Consider the following 24,571-nt stretch of genomic DNA (forward strand, 5'->3'; position numbering starts at 1 on the left):
TGTCATCTTTCATTTCCTGATAAATACCAGGCCTTCTGTTTTAGTCTCAGTTTTCTCCTCGTGGAGAAGAACATAGGTTGCAAAGCTGAGTGTGAGTGATCTGTTTGGCCCTGTTAAAATGCAAGATATTGCTGTAAACATTTTTATGTTATTAATGTTCTTGCTTTTCATACATGTTTGATCTATCTGCACTTAGAGCTGTGGTAGTTCAAGATATTCCAGTTGTTTTTGGGGGATTAGTAACATTGAGGCCCTGTGCAAACCAGGTCTAACATTACGCTAATGCAGTCCAGTGTTGGATACCATCTGAAATGTGCCAAACAGCCTTTTTTAGCAGGTTCTGAGCTGCCTCTCACATAACAAAAGTTGAGACAAGCTGATCCTGTGTGATTCATATTATGAAAACAGGTGAGAACAGCCAAAATAAATAAAAACGAATGTCCGCCCCCAGATCACACAAGGCAAGGTGAGGACAGCTTGCGGAACAAGACAGCAGCAGCAGATACCACTAATACACAGCACAAGTGCAAACAGAGATATGAAGAATGTGATTTATCACTTTATGAAGTGAACTGCAACTTAAGTAAACTTCATGACCGTGAGGTGGACATTTACCACCCTGAAATTAAACAGTGAAGACTGGACACGGTGGTCTCTGAGTGACAGACTATTATAGAAAAGAGAATTTCAAGGCCATGCAAGTTCAGTGAATCAGCTGGATTTCATTTCATTTGTGCAGAGAGATCATGGACAGAAAACAAAACTGACATGAAGGAGAAACTGAAATCACCATTGCAAACATCGATTTGGAAAACGTGGCACCACATTCTGCTGAAAGAGATGGAGACACTTCTAGATGTGATGCTGAATGGAAGAATATCACTTATCAACAGGCCACTTTCAAATATATACTCAAATTTAATGGAAGCTACAACTATGACCCCATTAGAATTTGGGAATGGATATTCACATCAATGAAGCACTGGCTCGAAAGGACAGTTTGTGTTCAAGTCTATATACAGTATGTGACATCTGTGAACTTGCAGATAGGGAAACACTTTTACCTAAGGGCTCCTATAACTCAGAGAACTGATTTGCCTGTCTCCTCAGTTCTCCACTTAACTACAGCCAACTCACACAATAGGTGGACAGCGCTACCAAGTGCTCACTGACAGGTGTAATATCAGGTATTATCTAGAGCTCAACAGCAAGATCAAAAAGACCCACGTAACTAGAACTGTACAGACCAATGAAATCAAATTGAAAAAAAATCAGGAAAGATGAAAAAAGGGGTGGTACTAATGTTCACGTGCTATTAAAGCTGTGTTACTGTTAAACTACTGTATCTCTGAAAATATACAGTTCTCAATTACAAGAGGTGTAGTTGAAGGGTGGGACAGAACTTGATTGATTTGGTGGACCGCTGCCATACATGAAGTCTTCTTGAAAAATGGTTTCTTGTTTGTTTTATGGCTATTGGAAGGTGCAGTAACAAGCATTGCAATTCTGTGAAATGAATCAAGCTTGTCCTGGGTCAGAACAAACTTCAGAAAATCCTTAATATAACAATTGATGGGAGATGAGCACCACACTGAAGCCTTGTTGTCCATCAGCCGAGAACTCTTAAGGACATAAAGGGCTGTACAGGTTGTAAAGACTTGAAGACCAAGGTAGAGGGCAGACACACTGTTAAACCTTTTCAAAGCACCCAAATATACACTCAGCCAACTGCTTCACAAAGTACGACAAGCTTCAGAAACTCAGATTATGTTAACTAAAAAAGCATTTTATTCCATTTGTTAAAGACAATTTTAATTTGCAGGTGGACTGCAAAGGATTAAAATAAAAAATAACTAAAGCATCCAATATGTTTTCAGTTTGAATTACATTTTGATGTTTCAACTTTTTGATAGTTTACTACGATCTATCGTACGACGATCTGTTTTGAGTTTGCCTTAAAGATGATGTACCTCCTGTTACTTGTACAAGGGGAAATTTGTCTGGAAACTTTATGGTGAATCAGCTCATATAAAAAGCAAAAATATATATTGAGAAAGCAAAATCAACAAATAGTACAACAAATAGCACTGTAAAAACAGCCTGTCAGAGGAGTATGAGGTTTGTACATCATTAGATAGTGCAAGAAAGCTTTCTTTAGGACATCGAAATGTTGAAAAAAGAAAGGCTCACTAAAAAAAAACACTGGATAGGTGGACTTTTGTGTGCAGTTACACAGGAAAACCACGGCTCAGCAGTGCTGCGGTTCACTGGTTTTATTTATTCACAGCTGCTTCAAGATAAGACGCCTAGCCTAGGTGGTGGCGTGATGAGAGGTACAGTAGATTACCATGTGAGTCAGGAACCAGGGACCAGGTGCCGAAATACTGCTGTGATAGAAATACTGCTGTGATCTTGGTCTGTTCATTGTCTCCCAGGGCTTTGACAGTTCAAGTCTGTATTGCACTCTGGCAGCCGCACTGAGCACATTCTTGTACTGTTCCTCAAGCACGCACTCCATTTAGCAGAGCAGAGGCTGGGAAAGGTCAAAAAGCCGAGCTGCCCACTAAAGTTATTGTATTTTCCTACTGGTGCCTAGTGTAGCTGTCACACACAGCGAGCTGTAACGTGCGGTGTGCACCCAGTAAGCTTTAGACAAGCATTAGATACTTAATACCAGACATTCCAAGAGAAACTGGCTATGTGCCCACAACCCTGCCCCCTGCATCTCAGACTTGAACCCTGCCCCCAGTTCCCACTCCTTCTCCTTTTGCTCTCTATGTGAAAATGGCTGTGCACTTGCTCCATACAGAGAAGACATGCACTGTATGCACTCCTCACAGCAGGGCTCTAGATACGGCACATGGGTATTGCATGCCCCTTTTGAGCTGTTTTTTAAGCTTTGTGGCACCCATCTATGTGGTGGGTTGCCGGAGTTCAGCACTGCAAGACAACTGGAGCCAACGAGGCGCTCTGAAAGGAGTGAGGCCCCACAACCACTCAGATAGGGTCCATCCATCACCTTCAACAGGCAGAGCTATTTAACCCCAGAGGTCAACGGTAGCTGTGTTGCAGAATGTCTGCAGTAGCAATGAGGGAAACCGACAGCCTCCAAGACAAGACAGCTCTTTCCCTTTTCCTTCTGCCATCTACAGAGCCTACCACACTTGCTGCTCTACATCAAATGGCCCAACAGCCAACGCAAAATTTAGCTTAACCATATTTGCAAACTGCCAGCCTGAATTCAGTTCACAGACTCTTTCCAGAAAGGTTTATAAATGGGAGCTAAACAACTTACGTGGCGGTATGAATTATTCTCGGCCATAACTGCTTTTGATCACAAACCAATGGTGCAGATCTTGATGGATTCTTCACCGGCACCAGCTGTGGACACTCTTGTCCATATAAATAGTAGCACAAAGAATTGCAGACATCATTAACAGAGTTCAAACAGGACCACATCTTTTAAAACCCCTTTAAAGACTCCCATGCATCATAAGTTGCAGAAATTAAAAGCTTCACTATTAATTAAAAACAAGTGGGATTTGCTCTATACAGTATCTTGCCATAGCTTAAATCAAGCTAGTAGGCCCTGCTATTTTTAAATTTAACAGCAGCAGCTTCCTTAAAGCTTGGCTGCCCTCACAGTGCCTGGTTAATGTGGTTTGACAGTGATCTGAAAGCACACAGGATTTATTTACAAACCATTGACCATGATACACATCATATCCTTTTTATTCAGAGTATTAAAAAAATTCTAACAAGGTTCCAGAACTAGAAAGGTTTGATCCACGGGGCACTAGCATGGCTGAGATTTTCACTAATAAACATGTCTGCCAGGGCTATGACAAATAAGAATGAAAAAGAAAGTGTTGTAAGTCAAAGGAGATGAATAAAGTTATCAGTAGCTTGTTTCCAGCTAATTGGTTTGAGGGGTTTTAGTTTATGTACAGATAATTCTTTCTGCCACATCTTTTGAGTAATAAATGTTTTAGTACCGAGGACATAGTGAAAACCTGTAGTTGAATTGTTACTGCACAAAGCACTGTCTTGTTAAAGTGTTGTCAGTCTTCTGCCTGTATCTAGGACAGAACCTGCATGCAGCACGTGCCAAAGCTGCACCAAATGCTACTGTGTTTAAGTCAGCTCCATTTTATGCTTAGTTTCCCTGCATGTTATTGTTTGTTTGGTATTTTGACTGCTGCTGTACTGTTGTGTGGAGCAACGTCCACCTCATGGGGATTATTATTTGAGCTGCAAGGAAAATGTAAAAATACCTTCTACAAAACCACACAAAAGTTTAACATGGATAGCACTTGCACACTTACAGTCTGCTCCATTAGTAAAACTAAAGACCTCCAGCAGGACTCACACAGACAGTATTCTGAAACATGTATAGCTGTTTATGGGCTGTGAGAAGTCACTCATTGAAAAACCATTCATTTTAAGTGTTATTTTTATTTATTGACTTCTGCGTCACAACTCCTACAGCCAGCAACCCAGTTAATGTCTCCAGCAGGGTGTTTTGGCTGAGCGCAGGAGGAATTTAGCCCTTTGCCGTCAGGAACAAAAACAAATGCTGGGGCAATTCCACTGACCACTTATCGTGTCAGAGTGCTGACCTGCTTCCCGAAGAGCACCCCGACTTCCTGCTCCCCCCTACCTCCCAGCCGGTTCTGCTTCCAGCAGCCGAACGCCGGCTTGTCAACGTTCCACCAGCGAAAGAAAATCTAAATATTTAGAGTAGACGGGAAACAGTTTGTGTTCTTACAGACAGCCATTGACCCCCACAGCTAACTGAGACATCATTCGCTATAAAGCAGCCTTTTTACACCAAGTCAAGGAGACTAACATGGTTTATATTTAGTCTTCTGTTTCATACCTTTATCTTCCGAGGTATAGCTACTGCGATAAGCCACAGCAATTATAAAGAGACCTCGCGTATTTCATCACCAGACATCGCAGCCCTACAAACAAGTTTAAGGAACGTGAAGTGCCAGAGCATAAATGTCTACTTATGATTTTAAACAACCATTACAGACTAAAGCGCTTTTGGTTAGTAAATCAGGAGGGAAAATGGGATTATTTTAGATTTTACAGCCCTCGCTGTGTGAGCAACCAGACTCTTTAATTTTGTTAGTGCTAGACATCCAGATCGTGGCCTTACAGATTCCAGAGTCTATCCATAGTGAATGCAGGAATTATAGAGGGTGGATCTTCATGCAGATCCTGACACCAACACTAAATACGGACCTGTCGTTTTTGTTTCTCAAATATGAAAAGGGTCTAAAATAAAGTTGGAAAAGCAAAAAAATGTGTTATCAATATGAGCACGAGTGTTGAAAAGACTAGGAATTTCCTGTGCCAGCACTCTGTTCTGCTTGGCTTCAGCCTACCATCTAGCCTTCTTGTGTGTGTTTTAGGGCTTTATCACCCTTTTAACACTGAAAGTAAGTAGAAAGGGAGCTGTAATTATGGGAAGGAATGCATGTTCGGCTGGGTGGCCTGGGTGTTCTCTGCCATGCTGGTGTGTTATTTTACAGCCGCCGAGCTGCTGTTTGTTTGCAGCGTAGCAACAGCGTGCGGCCTCACAGCGCCGGCTGTCTCTGGGCTGCGGCCGGCCCGGGGTGGCTCTGACAGGCAGGAAGGGGGGGGGCGTGAGTTACGACGTGCCGCCGGCACTGGAGACGGTATCTCCGAGCCCATCCAGGACAGAGCCTGGGGGGCGCATCCCTGCAGCCCCTGTTCAGTCAGGCTGGTTCTGGGCAGGAGGGCATTTGAATCCTCACAGCCACTTTTACTTCCGCTTCACCTCAGACTGTGGGGGACAAGATGCTGACACGGTTTATTACTGATTGCTGTAGTTGGAACATTTGTTCTTACACTAGCACATTTCATGTTGCCCAAGTCTCACCGGTGGTCCTGGGAATTTTCCAGAAATCGGCGTCTCCCTCAAGTGATCCATAATCTCCCAGAAATCACCCCACCACCACCACCACCACTCCCAAAATATTCTGGTGGCGACACCCCCGGTCCGAAAAATCATCAGCAAATTATTATATAATATGACCTTGAGTCATCTGAGAATCTGCTCAAATCTGCTAAACAAGCCGCATCTCTGTACGAAGGAAGTTTGCAAAGAAAGTGAGATTATTCAACTGGACTAGGATTATAGGATTTATAATTATAATTATAGGCTTTCTAGTGCATTGCATATATTATAGCATCTATCAGTGAATTATTTAATTACATAGCTGTGATTTTTCAAGGGAGACCTCCAGCCCCCGGTCTACAAGTTTTCACTGGAGGGACGACCCACTCCCACCCCCCTCCCTGAAATCAGTTTTTCAAAGCTAGGATGTCTGACATGTCATGTCATCCCAGAGGCCACAGGGTAATCACTCCGTCCACTACTGCAGTGCAGCTGGTTAAAACAGCTCATCAGAGTTTTCGCCCCACGTCTTATTTCTCCTGCTCCGTTCCACACACACCCCCTCGCCGTCCCCATGCTTGTCGTCCTGCTCCCACTTTATCAAAGTCGACCTAGGGAGGTCCTCCCCAGGAGGGGGGGCTCGGGTGAAGTCGGTAAAGGGAGACAGGAGAAGGTGAGACAAAACCTGAAGGTAAAAACAGAAAGCATCCCTTCTCCTGCCTTCCTCTGCTCATTGACAGCCCGGTCATGACCCGAGACCTCATCACCAAGTTCCAGGGGTTAATATACTGTGCTGGTTCACAAGGCAGTATGGAGCCTTGTGAACCAGCCTTCAGTCCACGCCTCCTCTGCACAGTGGCAGTCCTTCAGTGCTGAGGCAGAGGAGGAAGGACAAAGTGTTCAGGAGCTGGTCCCAGCCTTCCTTAAGTTCTGTTACCTGGATATTGCATTTTGCTTTTTGACGTGTTACAGATATTAAAATACCCGACAGCTATAAGGCTCACACACAAAGAAAAAAGGTCAGGGCTGTTGTGAAAACCTTCTGATGATTCTTTTTATTGGAATGTTGTTCATTTAGAAACTAGGATGTCCTACATCACTGCCCCTGCATCGTGTGACTCATGAACAACTGGTCACCTGTGATTCCATCCCTGGAGTTGCAGTCCATTCATTGCCAATGTGCTCTTGTTCCCTCCCCATGGAAATCACAAAGAAACTCGTTCTCTCTGTGGATTAATAATGTCCAACTGAATACCTACAAACAAGTCTTTTCCTACTACTGCATACACATTTTTTATATGAATTATTTTGAGAAATCTTGTTTCCTTCATCAGTAGACTGTACAGTGTGTATATCACTTGGATTAGTGAATGCATCGCCCCTGAGATTACAGAACTTCACTAGAAGGGCAGTAGAGTTCAGCTCTCCTCTGAGCTTACTGCGAATACAGGATATTGGTGTTTACAGTGGCACCTGTACAACCCTGCAACTCACAACTGGCAACCCACTGAAGCTAAGCAGGTGTGAGCCTGGTCAGTACCTGGATGGGAGACCTCCTGGGAAAAACTAAGGTTGCTGCTGGAAGAGGTGTTAGTGGGGCCAGCAGGGGGCGCTCACCCTGTGGTCCACGTGGGTCCTAATGCCCCAGTATAGTGATGGGGACACTATACTGTAAACAGGTGCCGTCCTTCGGATGAGACGTAAAACCGAGGTCCTGACTCTCTGTGGTCATTAAAAATCCCAGGGCGTTTCTCGAAAAGAGTAGGGGTGTAACCCCGGCGTCCTGGCCAAATTTCCCATTGGCCCTTACCAATCATGGCCTCCTAATAATCCCCCTCTATGAATTGGCTTCATTACTCTCTGCTCTCCTCCCCACTAATAGCTAATGTGTGGTGAGCGTTCTGGCGCACTATGGCTGCCGTCGCATCATCCAGGTGGATGCTGCACATTGGTGGTGGTGGAGGGGAGACCCCATTACCTGTAAAGCGCTTTGAGTGGAGTGTCCAGAAAAGCGCTATATAAGTGTAAGCAATTATTATTATTATTATTACCTATTTTAAGACCATTCCAGGGCAGCATCCATCAATTAAAAAGTGGAGCAGAACTATATCAAACCCACGCACTTTTTTACAATTCGCCATGGTGTCCACATGTTTTGGTTATATAAACACATGTGTATGTTTATTATAAATAATATATTCTTACACACACACAGCTCAATTCCAGGACAGCCAGCAAAATAAGATGTCTTATGTGTTTTTAATTGGGCAGATTTGTCACTTAAGAGCAGCTAGGAAGCAGAACATATGGAGCGCATTATGTGCGTTTACCACTGAGGATTAACAGGCCCTGATGGCGGTCTCTGGCCCTGGCCTCGGCTGAGGAGAACTGGGCTGGGGAGCCCAGTGCCAGGGCCCGTGCTGCCAGGGTGTGATGAATCAGAGCCCAGGTGGTGGTACTGACTGGCACAGGAAAGCTGACACACAACTGTCCTGAGAACAGGAGAATTTGCAGTTCTAAATCCACAGAAAGCCTCTCTTCAAACAGCTACAATAAACAAAAACAAAATTGTGTGCAGCTGTCTTCCATGCTTCTGCTTAGCTGCAGTGGAATGTGTAACAGTGCTCTTGGTTAAATATTTGGTATCAGTTTCCCCAGCAGTAGCTCTTTGGAAACTATTTATTGAGCTGGGATAGTATAGGATGGTTTTAACAGTTGCTTACTCATTTTCCATAGTCCATTTTCTGTCATGTATTCTGTGTCGTAGCTTATTAATCAGAATGTGAGAGGCTCTTAAAACTGGTCTCGGACATTTACGATCTTGGCATCCCACAAACAAAAAGCAGAACAGACACACACAGATGCAATAAATGGAGTTTATAACACAAGTTTATGAGGAAGGTTACTGTTTATCCTGATTTTGCACACTTCCGCTCTCGTTTATACAAGTCTCACCCACTTCTTTCCTCCACACATCTTTATTGCATCCCTTCTGCCACTTTATCTACACCCTTGCAGCAGCTCCCTAGCTCATTCCTCACAATACTGAGTGGTGTTTGGACAGCCTGTCCTCTCAGCTAGGTTGCCGTTCCCTAGGCTACAGTTGTAAGAAAGAGTTTGTGAACCCTTAGGAACTATATGGATTTCTGCATGAATAGTTCCTAAAATGTGATCTGATCTTCATCTAAGTCATAATAATAAATAAAGACAGTCTTATTTAACAGACAACACACGCAGCATTTTACACTGTCATTTCTTAATTGAACAAATGGTTTAAACAATCAAGGTCATTGATAGAAATGTATGTGAACCCTTATATTTAGTAACTAGTGGAACCTTTTATTGGCAATAACCTCAACCAAACGCTTTCTGTAGCTGTATAATAATCTGGAGTTATTGTTTCCCATTCCCCTACACAAAACTGTTTCAGTTCATGTGTATCTTCGGGATGTCTTGTTTGAACGGCCTGCTTCAGATCACGCCAAAGCATTTCAATTGGATTGAGGTCAGGACTCTGACTTGGCCATTCTAAAATATGGAATTTCTTCTGTTTGAGGCACTCTGTTGTTGATTTACGCCTGTGTTTTGGATCATCGTCATGGAGGGCCAAGTCTTTAGAAATCCTTTTGTAACCCTTTCCAGTATAATAAGCTTCAACAACTCTTCTTCCGAGGTCCTCTGAAATCTCTTTTGATCAGGCAATATTGCACTTCAACAGACTTCTGTTGTGAAGAGCAGGTAACCACAATTGGGTGATTTTTTTATACAGCAGGGCGGGTCAAACCCACACCTGAATTGATTGGAATACCTGACTCCAATTACCCATTTTTCAAGATGTCATTATCCTAGAGGTTCACATACTTTTTCCATCAATGACCTTGATTGTTTAAACCATTTGTTCAATAAAGATATGACGTTGCAAAATGTGTGTTGTTTGTTAAATAAGACTGTCTATTTATTATTATGACTTAGATGAAGATCAGATCACATTTTAGGAGCTATTCGTGCAGAAATCTAGATAATTCACAAACCTTTTCATACAACCATAGGCGAATCACTCCAAATACTGCTTACATACAGTATTTCAACTCCCTATCGTTAGGATCCAACCTTCATTAGGATCCAACCAAGCTACTGAAACACAAGATGTCAAGGGCTGCAGGAGGTGAGACCTGCACTGGCTCTGATCTCATTTGACATTGACGAGAGTATGGGAACAGATGTCAAAAGGACGTTTGTTCCCCTGTATCTAAACTAGGTGACTGACAGACCAGCACAATCATTAGGTCTGATCTAGCTGCCACTTTACTGAGGTATGCAACTGCCAGGCCCATAACAGCCTTTGATACACCAGCCAAAAAACATACAGCACGACATTTTTTTTTTAACTGGAATTTTCAGCATGTTTAATGAGGCTGTTGAGAATCTGCCTCGCAATGCCAGATTCCTGCCTTCTCCAATCCTTTCATGTCTTTGCAGCATTGCTGAAATGTTTAGAATGAACACAACAGCGCAAAGACAGATTTCTGCTTTCATGACAGCGTTTAGTAAGTTATCATGAACTTAAAGTTCAATTACATGACTGAACTTCAATGCAAGCAAGAGCCTTACATGCAGCTGAGGGGCTGGGGCATGAATGTCTGCCATTATTTGCACTTGCCAGTATGAAAAATTAATCTTTCAGCCTTTCTCCTCCAAGTTAACGTGCTCCTTTTATTATGTCTGTAGAGGGCTAAGAAAAAATAAGTTTTTGAAAAAATATTTAATATAACTGTCAAGACAGAAGCCGTCTCACTACACAGATTAAATGTAAAAGAAAAACTACTGAGAGGCATTATAAATGCAACACTACTGGTTCCAAAACTAACTTGTTGCGTTTTTAATGCCTTTCAGCATAGTTCTATATACTATACAGTATCGTATATTGCTGTCATCGCACACATCTATAATAATCCAAAACTACAGCTTCTAGTCCATTTCATAGCAGTTGGGTTATTTGTTACTTGTTTATTTGATCATTAATTCAGCAAAATAGATGGTATACAGCTGACAGAAATATGTTTTTTTATGTACAGTACATGAGAAGGGAAAGCACGTGGTTAAAAAATGGACAGTGAAGTAAAAAGAAAAAGAGGAAGTCTGTAGACTTAACATGCAGAACAGACTCACTAAGGAGACCGAAGCATCACAAGTTCACCTCCTTGTTTTTAAAACTCTCCTCCACTCTCTGGATTGTTCCCCCTCGTTTCAGCCAGCAGGCATATGGGATGTCTTTCATATACATGACACTGTAGATTAAACATCTAAATTAGTATTAAAAACCCACTGCTCATAATGTTTAATCCTGCTACAGAAGTCATATTTTCCTCTCACCCATTAACTTGAACTGAATTTTCAGGGAAGGATTTAAAGCAGAGTCTGGCATCCTTGTGGGTCCTCATCTATGGATTATTTTGCTCCACCACAGGACTGTGGTCTCTCTAAACAGCTACTCTCTCTCACCTCAGGCCACTTCCTGGGGAATAATAGCGTGCTGGACATCCTGCGGCAGGAGGGCTATGAAGTGGAGCACGTCTCCCCAGGACAGTCAATCACAGGGTGAGTGAGCCATTCTTGATAAACACGGTTCTTCATTTTTAATCTTCTGCAATATTCACTTTTATTTGAAGCTGCCTGTTAATCATTACAGATCTATATAATGTAATACATAAAGTAGCCTTTTAGATTTAAGGATGTGTAGAGAGGAACAAAAACATTCAATGATGAAGAAGACCTGTCGCATCTAATGGACTAATGAGTCCATTAGATGCGATGGGTCATCTGCTTGTAGCTGTGATGGTACTCATCATCATCATGAGCAGCATGACACTATTTTTCTCCACGCCTCGCCAGGGACTCATGGTTTCGCAGTTAGCTCAATTTGTGGTGTTCTAGCTGATCTGTGGCTGGGGTTCTATTGATTGTCCCATTGCTCTTGGGAGACTGTAACCTGAAGACTCCAACCAATTCCCAGATCACAACCACTACAGGACCAGACACCCTGCCTTCAGTGAGCATCTCAGTGTTCTATGGGGAGTAGTGCTCACCATTCAGAAACATGAAGCCGTATCCCAGAGACCAGAGTATTGTAACCTACACCATTAACCCCATAGCCCTAACCTTTTACATGTTCACGTGATCTCAACCATTACAAGATCACATACAACCCTTAACCCATGACCATTCCTACCACTGTGAGCCGTAACCAGCACGGTAGTCTTGTTGTGATAAGATTTAGTAGAGCAGTGCAACCTCTTCTCAGCTAATCCCGTTTGGCCATGGACACAAAACGATTACCTCACAAGTGTCCCTGGCCCCAAAAAGCAACAGCCAAGTCTGCCAACTACTTTAACACCTTTGTTCCTCTCAGTTGCTCACAGGAAACTTTCCGCCTCACCTTATGATGGCGTGTCCATGCTCTTTACCTTCAGAGCTAGCCCATGGGAAGAGCTCACCTTTGCTTCTCCCCTACTGCTTTGCTCTTTAGTGTGAGCTGACCGGGCTTCTTTGAGACTGCTGTCCAGGTGTTGCCTAACAAGTGAGAGACCGTTGTAAACCTAACTGGTTAACCCACACGGACATATTTGTCCCAACCTTTCTAATAACTCTTATTAATCTATTAACCCTTAACTCTACAGTAAATAAAGTAATTAGAGACCCCAACTATGCAAGACCTCCTCAGACTCCTGCAGAACTATTACACTACTATAACATTTCTTCTTTTGCTTGGATTTATTGTCGACCATGAGTTGCTGTGATCAAGTATTTGAAATGTCTGATCAGTGTAAATTTGTTCAGAATTGACGAGTCTGGTTTCTTCACACGCAAGCTGAAGTGTATTCATTGCCTACTATCATTGGAATAGTAGATAACTTTATTAACATACTTTTGTGGCATTAGTATTTGAATTTACAGTATGTCAGTGCTTATTTTTAGTGGATACATCACAGATACAAAATGGCAGATTTAAACAGATCATTCTAACTCAAACCCTAAGAGTTAAAAAAACGGGCTTATTTATAAATACAAGTCTGGTCAACCTTAGGAATGGGAAAGTTAAAGAAATTATATAATTACAAATTACAATCAATTTTCATGAATCACATACATGTACATTTAACTGCCCTGCCCTCAGAGTACTTTATAGTGTCATGATCAAGTGCTCTACACCCTCCCCCGACCTGTGTGTAACATTTCCTGTTCTTGTTTCGATAAAGGCTGCTCCGTTTCCTTTGCCCACAAAGGTCACTGCCTGCACAGCTACTTCTGTCGGTGGGATCTTAAACATGCACTTCAAAGTTTAAATGATGCATAAATCTTAAATAGAAAATAGTAGGAACAGGCCAAGTTTTATATACAGTTCTTCAAAGACTGTGAAAAGTGTGCCATTAGTTTAATGGTCCATGGTCCCACTGTGGATTTGTGTATAGAATTAGACGTTAGAGGAACAGACCACGCACACTGAATATGGCACGTTGCTTAACCTGCTGTAAACACGTTTGAAAAAAAGTTATGTCAATTTATTTTCTATATATGAGATAATTCTGATTCATGTGTGAGAGCCAGCCATGAGCGTGAAATAGAAGTCATTTTTCAAAAGTGACAGAAAAAGTAAAATAGGATCACAATTAGGCAAAATGTTAATAACTGCAGACATACTTGATTTAACACGTTTAGTAAAGCAAAATTTCTCCTGCTTTAAGAGTTACAGTACTCTCAGGCAGCTATTTGCAACCCAAAGTCCAAGGTTTGACAGAGCAAGAGGAACCAATCACAGGCCTGCATAACACAAAGCAGCTGAATCACAGCATGGAAGAGGAGGCTGTAGATCCCTGTAGAGCCCTTCTTTAATACTGGGGAATAAAACAAGGAAAACAGATTCCTCTCTCAGGCCTGACTGTGACTCCACCATGAGGGAAAGAGTACTGACTGGACTCTGGTTCAATGGCAGCTCAGGGCAAGAGGGTTGTCTGAAATGTGTTATCCCGTTTACCTTAAGGTAGCCACAAAACTTGGTGAGAAACTTCACTTGGTGTTTTTTTTGTCACAAATGTTCTATGACTGGTTTAAAGCCAAGTCAGCAAGTTCAAACATAAATAAGACATTTAGATATAAGTCCTACATCTATGTCTGTGACAGATTACAAAGACAACTGTTGGGGTATGACATATAAAGCACATGCCAGGTTTCTGGTAGCTCACACAGGTGTGTGGAGAGCAGGCTTGAAACTAGTAGGAATCAAAGAAAAGTCTTGACCATCAGTACAACGGAGAGTAATGGGTCCCACTGATCTGCTGCCCAAGATCTCACCAGGACTCCGATCCGGATCTGCTGTCTGAGATACTGGGAGGATCTGATAGATCTCTACAATGGAGCCTTCTGCAGAAGAGCCTACCCTCTGAAATAGGCTGTTGGCATCATAAAGGGCATTTTGGATGCAAGTCCTGGCAGGGCTGTTTGATAGCTTTGTGTGCCTCTCTCAGCTCACGCAACCCTGGGCTGCCTGGCACAGCTGCACTCGGAGCTGGGGCATCCACAGCCTGGGTGTTGGAAATGCAGAAAAGCAAAGCAAGGAGCAGAGGAAACATCCCTTATGTTTATAAATCTAGGAAACATAGGAGAAACAACACATTGAAATTTGTTCATTTAATTTTACGGTTGTTGGCGGGAAGCTTGAGATTGCAAGTCATTTGAGTCAGAATGCCTCCAATGACAGGACCTGCTGTTCTAGGCATGAGCTGAGTGCTGTGTGCTGTGCCCAGACACACTGCTTGTAGGGATTGTTTCTAGATCTTTTCCTTTTATTTTCTGCAGGGTGTGAGTGTTTTATGATGTTTCGGTCCAAGCTTTCTATATTTGGGGATTTTCTCGAACCCTTACTGAATAAACCATATGTTATTCTTGTTCTCAGTTTCACTTTCCCACATTCGTGAGGAAGTGAAAGCTGTACATTTGAACTCAATGGGGTCCTCCCCGGTCTTGCGACACAGGAGCATTTCTGCAGGAATCCTGCCGCATCCGACAGACACCTTTTAAAAACAAATTGGAGGTTTATTATTTAAGTATCCCGCTACATGAAATACTCGAGCGAAACGCATGAAATCAAAAGGAGCACGAAGGAAGAAAGAAAGATCGAAAAAGGCCTGCTGCACCGTTTGGGAAAATGAAACGAGGGAAGCCCAGCCCCCCAGTGAATGATTTATATGTGTGTATTAGGTGTCAGCTGTGAAGAAGTGCAGCCTAAGTGAAGCCGACATGACAGAGCAAAGGAGACTACAGGAGGCAATTTAGGAGGCAAATGTTCCCTTCTTTCCAAACCATTTCTTCTAGGATAATGCCGATAGCAGGGCCCTGTGCTTTTTCTCCAAATATACACGGAGTGATTAGGAGGGACTGTGTTTAATGTGCAGGGGGAAAGGAGGAACATGTACGCTGAACCCGAACCCTTAATGCTAACAGTTGCCGCAAAAGGATTTGTCATTTTCCCAAAAGAGGAAGAAAAAAAAAAACATCTCCTTGTTCTTTTTTTTTAAAAAAGAAAACAAACTTCTGGATTCATTTTGAGGCACACCAGGTTGTGCGGCTTTGAAAGGAAATTATTTTGAATGACCGCACGGTTGAGGCTTGAAAGGTGAAGGTGGTGGAACGGGGCTCTGTCTTGAGCGTGTAAGCTTGGAGCCCAGTGTGAGGTAACACTAGATCCATGAGAACCACACTCAATTGAACTGCTGGTGTATTCACAAATACATTGCAAAGTAACCACAGCAAATATAAAGAACAGCAAAAATTGAAGTGAGGAAACTATCCTTAATGTCTTAGACACTCTGAAGGCTTTGCCAAGGCAGAGACAGCTCTTCAGCTCCATTAACAAACTGAATAAACAGGGTTTGCAGTCTTTTATGCCTGATGGTTTGCCTCTTGGTACTACACGTATTGTTCCTTGAAGGTCAACCATACCTGCATAGAAATACACAGAACTACACCACAAACACCACCTCTTAGCTCAAAACAGTGGGCTCCCTTTACATATTTTTTTTAAATGAAATATTTAGGGAAATGTATTGGAAGAATGCAAGCTCTTCTCACACCCAATGATTGAGGTCACCGGCCACCCTCCAAACCACAAGAGGGCGCTATGGAGGCAGACTAGGGGTCTCCCAGTTTCTGTTTTACAGTTTATAACCTCTGGTGGAACCTGGAATATAGTTTCTGTGCCAAATGTAAGCACATGCGTTATCTCCCAAACAAGAAATTAAAATATTACAAACATTTATTTTATCTACGGACGTTTAAAAGTCCAAGTCAATTCCCTTTCCCAGACCCATCCTGTGCATTTTGTGAAACATCGATTCAGTTGCAAGAGCAGATTAAATTTATCTTGCAAGCCACATGAGAGAGCCTCATCACAGATGGATTATTCTATTCCATAACAAATGCAATGTCTTGCCACAGGTTGTCTGAGAGCATGTCAGTGTTTTGCATGCACGTAGTAAAACCACAATCTATACCTGAAAATGGAAAATCTGAGGGACCACAGAAGATGTTTACTGCATGTTGCTGTGCCATTTTCACTTTCTAAACACTGTGGGAAAGCAATAAAAATGACAAACAATTTAAAAATAACTAGGTAAAATGAAACAATTTCAAGGGATCAAGGGATGCCATGTCAAAATTGTGTTGTGAATTAAGATGATTTTACACAGCACCTTCAAGAGTTTCTTCTCAAAGCACTTTACAGGAAAAAAAAAACATTAAAAGAAAAAAAAACACAAGGTATTGGAAATATAGCAAAAGAAACAAGGAGCAGACAGACACCAATTACATAAAGCCTAAGTCTGGATTTGAATGCACTCAGTTCAAATGAGGGAATTTGTTTGGGAATTATGAACAATTCTGATCAGCTCAATACAAAAAAGAAAATGTTCTGGAATGAGTATCCACATACATTCCCAGGCTCGCTGACAGGCTAAAACAGCAGTCTTTTTACCCTCAATCTGAGAAGACTCCAAGAGACCTGATCCACATATTCAATTCCAAAAAGTATTGAATAAAAGGCACTGACAATTAGCTCTATGGATATCTTTAAAATCAACAGTGAAATCTGAACCCAAGGACACAAGGGAAGTGGTTTTAAGCCCGAGAACAGTGTGCATCTTTACACAAAGGGTTGTGGGAGTATGGAGTCAACTACATAAGCCATGTTTTCAAAGATGAAACTTTGATCTGAGCATCCAATGGTTTGCTCAAAGAAGACAGTTACTGTAGCTGCTAAAATCCATAACGTAAGTTTGAACTTTCTTTCATTTGCAAACTGTTACAGTATATCACAAAATAACACTGCGTGCCGACATAACACATATGTTATATTTTGTATTAGATTTGTGATCACAAAGTGTTTAAAACTCCACAACTGCCTGCTATGACAGCCAGAGAAATCCCTTTCACACACAGGTTAAAGAAATCAATTTTAACACGAGATTCACATTTTAAAGCCAATCAAAAAGACCATAAAAGTTCAACAATAAATTGAGGGCCTCACATCACAAGTGAAAACGGTAGGTTAAGGGCTGAAAATAGAGCTTTGTGTATAAAACCATGGATGTGTGGAAGCAGTGATGTGGTTGAAAATTGTAGGGATGCTGCAAGAAACGGCCTGAGATTCTGGGATCAATTAGCTACCAGCAATTAAATGAGCAAGACGGGCCATTTAATACTTGTCCTATGTTCTTATGTACCGAATTCCATTGCAAGTGTAAATAATCACAACAGCCTTTTTTTTATCTCCTCTGTAGGCAAAAGAATACAGAAACATTTTTGCAGAAGTGGAATTATTTATTTTTATATGCAGAGCCATAAATCCAAGAGACCAGGAAGCTTTCCAGCAGCAAGAGCAGAAAGCGCCAGAATTTAACAGCCAAGCTAATGTGGTGTTATCTGAGAGCGCGGGAGCTAAGCTGGAGAGCGCAGAGCAAGAGTTTGGCAGTCAGGCCCAAACCAGAGGCTTTATCCTCACATTTTGGGACGTAAAAATAGATCCCTAAAAGTTTATAACACTCCCAAGTACATTAAAGACAGTCACGCAGCTTGGCTGAAAACGAACTAGCAGCCCTTTGCAAGGCTTTAGTGTTTGTGAGGCAGAGCAGAGCACTATTCACCATTCAGCTTACTGTGTTCCTCAATATTGAGACATTAAGAGCACTTCACTCTCTCAGGCTGACTTAGGCAGGGTTACAGAGTGCAGTGTGAAAGTACAACAGCATTTGAGAGACCCCCTATATGATCTACAACTCTTATGTGTCTCATTGCGCTTTGAAAATGGGAGATCTGCCCTCACGGTATGGGGAAATGTTTTCAGCGCTCTTCTGCTCCATGACCTGGTTGAGCAGTACACAGGAAACTGACTCTAATTAAAAGGCTTGTTTCTGGCATGTGGGGCATTTTTTTTTGTTAACGCTTGTAATCGTGGCATTTTTCTGGAGCTGAAAGAAGGTTCCCGAGAAGAAGACCCATCCTGTTCTGTGTGGGTACATTAGCAGGCACACTTGCATGATGAGCAGTTGACTAACGACGGAAGGAGTGGCCATGTGTTATGTAGCAAGTTATTCATATCCCACGCTTTTCTAACACAGTGTGGCCTACAGTTACCAGTTCAGACACACACTATAATCTTCTCTGAAACGTGATCTATCATGTTAGCAACACGTCAGATAGAGAATTAGAGATTGTCAGACTGAGTGGCTGAAGTGATCAGAAACTATTGGTTTTCAGACACTTTTGACTCAGCATAATCAGTACCAAAGAATTCTCAGATTACTGGATACACTGTGATTTCCTTTAGAAACATGGAAGTGGGACTTTGTGAGCTTCTCTGTTTGTCGGTACAGGAGGCCGGAACAGCCTAACCTAGGACCAGAGGGAACGGAGATCACCGAGGTCACCCCGACCTGGGACACGGGCACCTCGGACCAGGGGGCCACTGAGGATGACCCCTTCACCCCTCACCTACTGCTCCCCGACAGCCTGAGCCAGCTGGAGGAGTTTGGACGCCAAAAGAAGCGCCCCAAAAAAACGCACCGGCACCACAGCAGGCAGCGGCACTTCAGTGACCTGTGGGTGCGCATGGGAGCCAGGTGAGCGAGCTGAGACTTCACCGCAGGCAAGCGAGGAGACTTCACAAAGCACGGACTTGTGGGAACATTGCGCAACGCCAGCTTGAGCATTTCATACTTTGTGTGTTTTGCCCATGTAGCCGACAAGAGACACAATACACACAGCCCTGCCAGAAAAGAGACGAGCAGCTTTGATTAAGGCGTTGTGAATGTGACAGGTCCTGCTGAGGACACCCATGCAAAAGGCTGACCAACTGCAGAGGCAGTTGTTGCTGGAATAATGAACAATTCCTCTGCTCTGAGTAATTACATTTTATTAACTTTTTTTTACAGCACAACTCATCTGCCAAATGTGCGAATCACCAATGGCTACATCACAGTGGAGCCACCCCTGACGTCTGAGGAGCAGCACAGGAGAGCAAAGGCCCACAGCCAGCAGCCTCTGCCTGGACCCCGGTCTTCAGCAGCCCCCACGGGTTCTGCTGTAGCCTTACTCCTCTTTGCCCTCCTCAGTCCGTTGCTGTGTACCTCCTGACCACCAGGCGCGCTCTCTTAAAAGGAGTGTATATGAAAAGACAGAGCATGCTGGGGCTGGCCATGCTCCCTGATGAGTTTCTGCACTGAAAGCAAGGGCATGAGTGGACCTGCTATCTTAAGAAAATAATATATAGAGTTTTTCAGATTTATGAAGCGTCTTATCACAACTCAAATAACTGACACCTTTTCTAAGAGGATCCTGTATTTCCCATAATCCAGTGGGGCATTTGTAAATTATGTATTTGTTCATAAAGAAATATTGTATATTTATTCATTCTTAGAGTATATTTTCATGCACTCCTCCGCATTCAAAACAAAAGGTGTAATTTATATTGAATCTCTAGAGTGAACCTCTGCAGCTTAAAGGTTCAGGACAGGTAATGTCTGTGGCTCTGAGCTGCGTTGTCCGCACTTACAAAGTCCCCTTTTAGTCTATTGTGACTTCTCAACATACACTCTACTCACTCCAGCCAAAGAATTGCAACTGTGAGATTTTAAATTGCACACTGGAGAAGAGGCAACAGTAGGCAGGACTTTGATTTGACTGTTAGCTGAGGCAGAGGGCTGATGACTCATCCGGGCCCTTTATCAGTGTTATGAAAAGGCAAACAGGTAAAGTTTACACTGACCACCACTTTACCTTTTTTAATAATTCAAAGTCGTTTTTTAATTAGAGGGGCAATAGAATTTGATATTTTCTCTTTCCTGTCCCAAAACACAGCACAGTTCACAGTTAGGTGTACAAAGTTTAATGTCAGACACTTGTATTTTTAAAATAAAATTCTTGCCAGATTATCTGTGTGCTTTCAGCACTTTCTGCCCATCAGCGGCAGGTCAGCTATCAAACTTGCCTTTCAGCATTTCCATTAAGCCATTAATTTGAGAAGATGAACCAAAAAATTCAGAAGTGCAAGCTCGCTTGTGTAAAATCACAAGTACAAATGGGCTGTGTGGTTCTTTGGTTCTTTCAGTGAAAGCGTAGTGATTTTGAAGGAGTTAAGTTCAGGGCTGCTCTTTTCTGAAAACTGTATTACAAAATACTTGAGTGCTTGCGTTGTGTGCTGTTCAACTTTAAGAGGAGTGAATGCTTAAAGTCTGGCACAGACGGAACAAGAACAGATGGCTTATGCTCCATCGACAGTGGTGCATGGACCAGCCAGAGAATTGGAACGGCCATGAGACTGTGGTTCATCAGTCTTTACCAAACCTAGTCGCCGCTTGGAGGATGCAGCACAAAATCCGTCTGTGCAAAGGATGAAATTCAATCCAGATCTGGACAATGTAGAAAAGCGTATCATCTCAAATCACTGCACATGCAAACACTTGGAGACTAGATATTGGCTGGCCATCAGGCTTCCATTCCGACTACAAGAAAAATATAAAGATGTTTAAAGCAAGGAGTCTGCAACAAATTAATTTACATTCAACATTACATTGAATCCAATCCTGGAGTGCAAACCCAGGCTCATCTACTGAAGCTGTTTCTCAGAAGAGATCTCACCCTGCCCCCTAATGGCAAAAGAAGAATTACACCTCAGCCCAAATACCTCTGAGTACAATTGAAAGGGTAAAGGTCTATATGAGGGATTGCAGAGCACCTGTCATGGGGTTAACTTCTCACTATAAACCTTTTAGCAGATAAAAAGACATTGGGCTACCACCACACAAAAAAAAACTGTCTTTATATCAGAAATGCTCCCTGCTCATCTGCCACTGTGCTATCTCACTATAAATGTCAATAGTGAAATTTACAGGCAGCCACCAAAACAGACTCACACAATGAAAATGTTTTGTTGCTACTAAATCATAGACACGTGTGTGTACACACACACTATGTACATACCCATCTGCACGTAAATCCTAAATATTTACCAGCATACACATATGCATTCATCTACACACTCAGTTGCTATTTTTAGGAAAGGTATAACAGATGGGATGGAGCACGAGCACAGTGGTAAGCATCGCTACCTCAAAGCGCTGGGGCCCAGGTTCGATTCTGGACCTGGGGGGCAATCTGCTTGGAGTTTGTATGTTCTCGTTGTGTGCTCTCGCATTTCCTCCCACAGTCCAAAAACATACTGATTACTTTGAGTTACTGGGCTAATTGCCTTCTGGGAACATTGCCTTGTGAGACACAAAGATGCACTTGTATCCTATGTGTCCCATCCAGAGCATAGCCTGCCTATTCCCATTGCTTGCTGGCATTGGCTTTGGCCCCGTGACCCTGAGTTGGAAGGAGCAGTTTGAAAATGGATGGATGGTATAACATGGACCACCCTATGACCCTTGTTACCATACGAGGGAGCAAGGGAGAGACTTGTTCTATGAAGTGAGCTGGCTCCTACGCATGTTGGGGAGTTCACCTCCACGCACACATTGTGTGCAACAAGTTCTTCATTCACACTGTTGACACAGATTTCCCAGATTCTCACAGGATTAAGCTACTAGAAATTAGTCAGGACACACCCGATCACCTCTTGTCATTTGGAATCTCTCTGCTATTCAAAATAAGGAAAGGGCAAATCTACTGGCTCTCTCCATATACTGTATCTTTAACTTAAGAGATATGCATTGCTCATCTCCGTGGCTTACTTAAATCCATAGATTGGACTTGGTTGCTTTATCTGCTCTACACTTCCTCTAAATAAGAAGAGGAACTCCGACTCTTCTTCTGCTCCGACTCCGACTGCTCCGACTTTTACTTTAGTCAGAGATGGATTTTTTTTGCATTTTTGCGCCATCACAGGAAAGCTTGTATTCTTTGGTAATATCTATGCACCGGAACCCAAGAAGTCTAATAGGAAGAGAAAACATGTGATAGGTGGTGTCAGTAGTGGGATTCATACAGTCATGATGAAGACCTCCGCAGAGAGCCAGAGGATTCCACTATGAACAAGAAGCAAAACCAAAAACCCACAGACCTACAAGGGCTGAGTAAGAAAAAACTGTTACATCGGACCTACCCCTACCCCTGCAGGCAGAAAGATTGTCATCTTTACACTCATGGTGCCAGGAGATGGCAATATTCGGCAATATTCAATATTCACAGACACAAAACCAGGGGCAGAAGACAAGATCAAAACAGTGCCTCGTGGAGTAATAGGACCAGTTGTGGAGAGTCCTGGACAACAGCTCTGAAGCACTTAACCAGGACAGCATCAGGAGAAAGGAATGAGAGTAGAAAGAAGGAGTTGGTTATACTGTAGCAAGGCAGGATCAGAGCCAATCTGCCGAACCCTGAGCTCCTTTAATAATAATAATAATAATAATAAACCCCTACTCTTTTCGAGAAACGCCCTGGGATTTTTAATGACCACAGAGAGTCAGGACCTCGGTTTTACATCTCATCCGAAGGACGGCGCCTGTTTGCAGTATAGTGTCCCTGTCACTGTACTGGGGCATTAGGACCCACCTGGACTGCAGGGTGAGCGCCCCCCTGCTGGCCCAACTAACATCTCTTCCAGCAGCAACCTTAGTTTTTCCCAGGAGGTCTCCCATCCAGGTACTGACCAGGCTCACACCTGCTGAGCTTCAGTGGGTTGCCAGTTGTGAGTTGCAGGGTGATATGGCTACTTTAATCCTCATTAATAAACCGAGACGCATTGACTCCTGTTTGTCTATTTTTGAACAAGTCAAAACAATGTTGAAAAGGAACAGTGGGTAATCCAGTTGGCAGGTCTACTTTCTGGGAAGTCCAGGCAGACAACCATTGCACTTCCCCTTGAGGAAAGCCAGGGCTGTGTTCGAGTGAGAAAACCTGAATATTACCTGAATATGACATTAGTACCAAAGTCTGCCATCATTACCTCCAGGAGACCACATCTAAAAAAGGAATGACACCAGAAAAGTTTACTCCGTACTGAAACACTTAAAAAATTGCAGGCAAATCAATGTCAGTAATCATTAATCAGTTGGCCCTCATGCAATATTTTAAAGTTAGCAACCTGAAAGAGCATTATAGTTCAGGGACATGACCCATGACTAAGACAGTCTTGATGGCAAATGACATTGAGGGGAGTTACATCTTTGGTATCGCTGCCATCCACAGCAGACTTAATATTTTAGGGCAAGCAGGGAGAAAGTATGGACAGATCAGAGGATGACAGTCACTGCTGAGCCAGTTTCGGTCTTAAATGCATTTCCACTTACTGACATATTTCTAAGAGATGCTGGAAAAAAGGGTTTGATTTCAAAGCCCAGTAGAAGAAGTGAGTCTACAACATCATAGAAACAGATGAATGTAGAAAGATTATTCACAGTACATTTTGTAAAGCACAGATTAAATGCCCATTAAATCCAATAATGGAAGCACTGTTATTCGTGTGTATTCATTCATTCTTCACTAACACTTTTGCACATGCCAAGCTTCCTAAGCAGTACTGATCCAAAAGGTTGTGAGTCTCACAGCATATAAGGTGAAAAGCAATTTACCTGCTACAATAGTACCAGATTAAAGTTAAACTTTAGAAGTTTGCTTTATTTTGTGCACAAGCATGAACACCAAACCAAAAGAGTCCTTCTCTGGTGATTACATGTTAAGGATACAGATTTAAAGCCTTCACTCATCTAGAACTAAACATCAGCACACACTTTCTCCACTCACAACCACACCCACACAAACTGTTAATGGGGAGGCTTGGAAAAAAAACACCAGAAAATACCGCAACTACTGTAGCGCTTAGAATAAGTGGACAAATGAAATAGTGCAGAGTGGTGATACAAATGCTGCTTAGAATGTTATACTGCACCCTGCATGTACATGACATCGAACAGGAGTGTCCTGGAGAAAAGGCATGACAATCTAAGGACTAAGCAAGATAAAGAGAAGTTCATATATAATTTTGTCAGTGTGTCCTTTGCCATTTTCTTAAGTGGCTATGGAACTAACAATTCTTCTGCCACTTTTCCAGACTATGGATCACCTGCAGGTGAAATTCCACCACTAGACCTACAG

General features: G+C 42.6%; 1 protein-coding gene and 1 long non-coding RNA gene across 2 annotated transcripts in view; one reads left to right on the plus strand and one right to left on the minus strand.

Annotated features, from left to right (window-relative positions):
• Positions 1-19,884, plus strand: part of trabd2b (TraB domain containing 2B) — a 93,959-nt gene extending 74,075 nt beyond the window's left edge. The window contains exons 5-7 of the mRNA XM_006635278.3: positions 11,437-11,527; positions 18,853-19,098; positions 19,411-19,884. Coding sequence (XP_006635341.1) covers positions 11,437-11,527; positions 18,853-19,098; positions 19,411-19,612 — 539 coding nt within the window. The 3' untranslated portion in view covers positions 19,613-19,884. The remainder of the gene's footprint in view (positions 1-11,436; positions 11,528-18,852; positions 19,099-19,410) is intronic.
• The window catches only part of LOC107078427 (uncharacterized), a 54,498-nt gene that overhangs the window by 24,459 nt on the left and 5,468 nt on the right, over positions 1-24,571 (minus strand). The gene's annotated exons all lie outside the window — the stretch shown is intronic.

This window comes from Lepisosteus oculatus, chromosome 9, assembly GCF_040954835.1.
Source record: "Lepisosteus oculatus isolate fLepOcu1 chromosome 9, fLepOcu1.hap2, whole genome shotgun sequence".
NCBI lineage: Eukaryota > Metazoa > Chordata > Actinopteri > Semionotiformes > Lepisosteidae > Lepisosteus > Lepisosteus oculatus.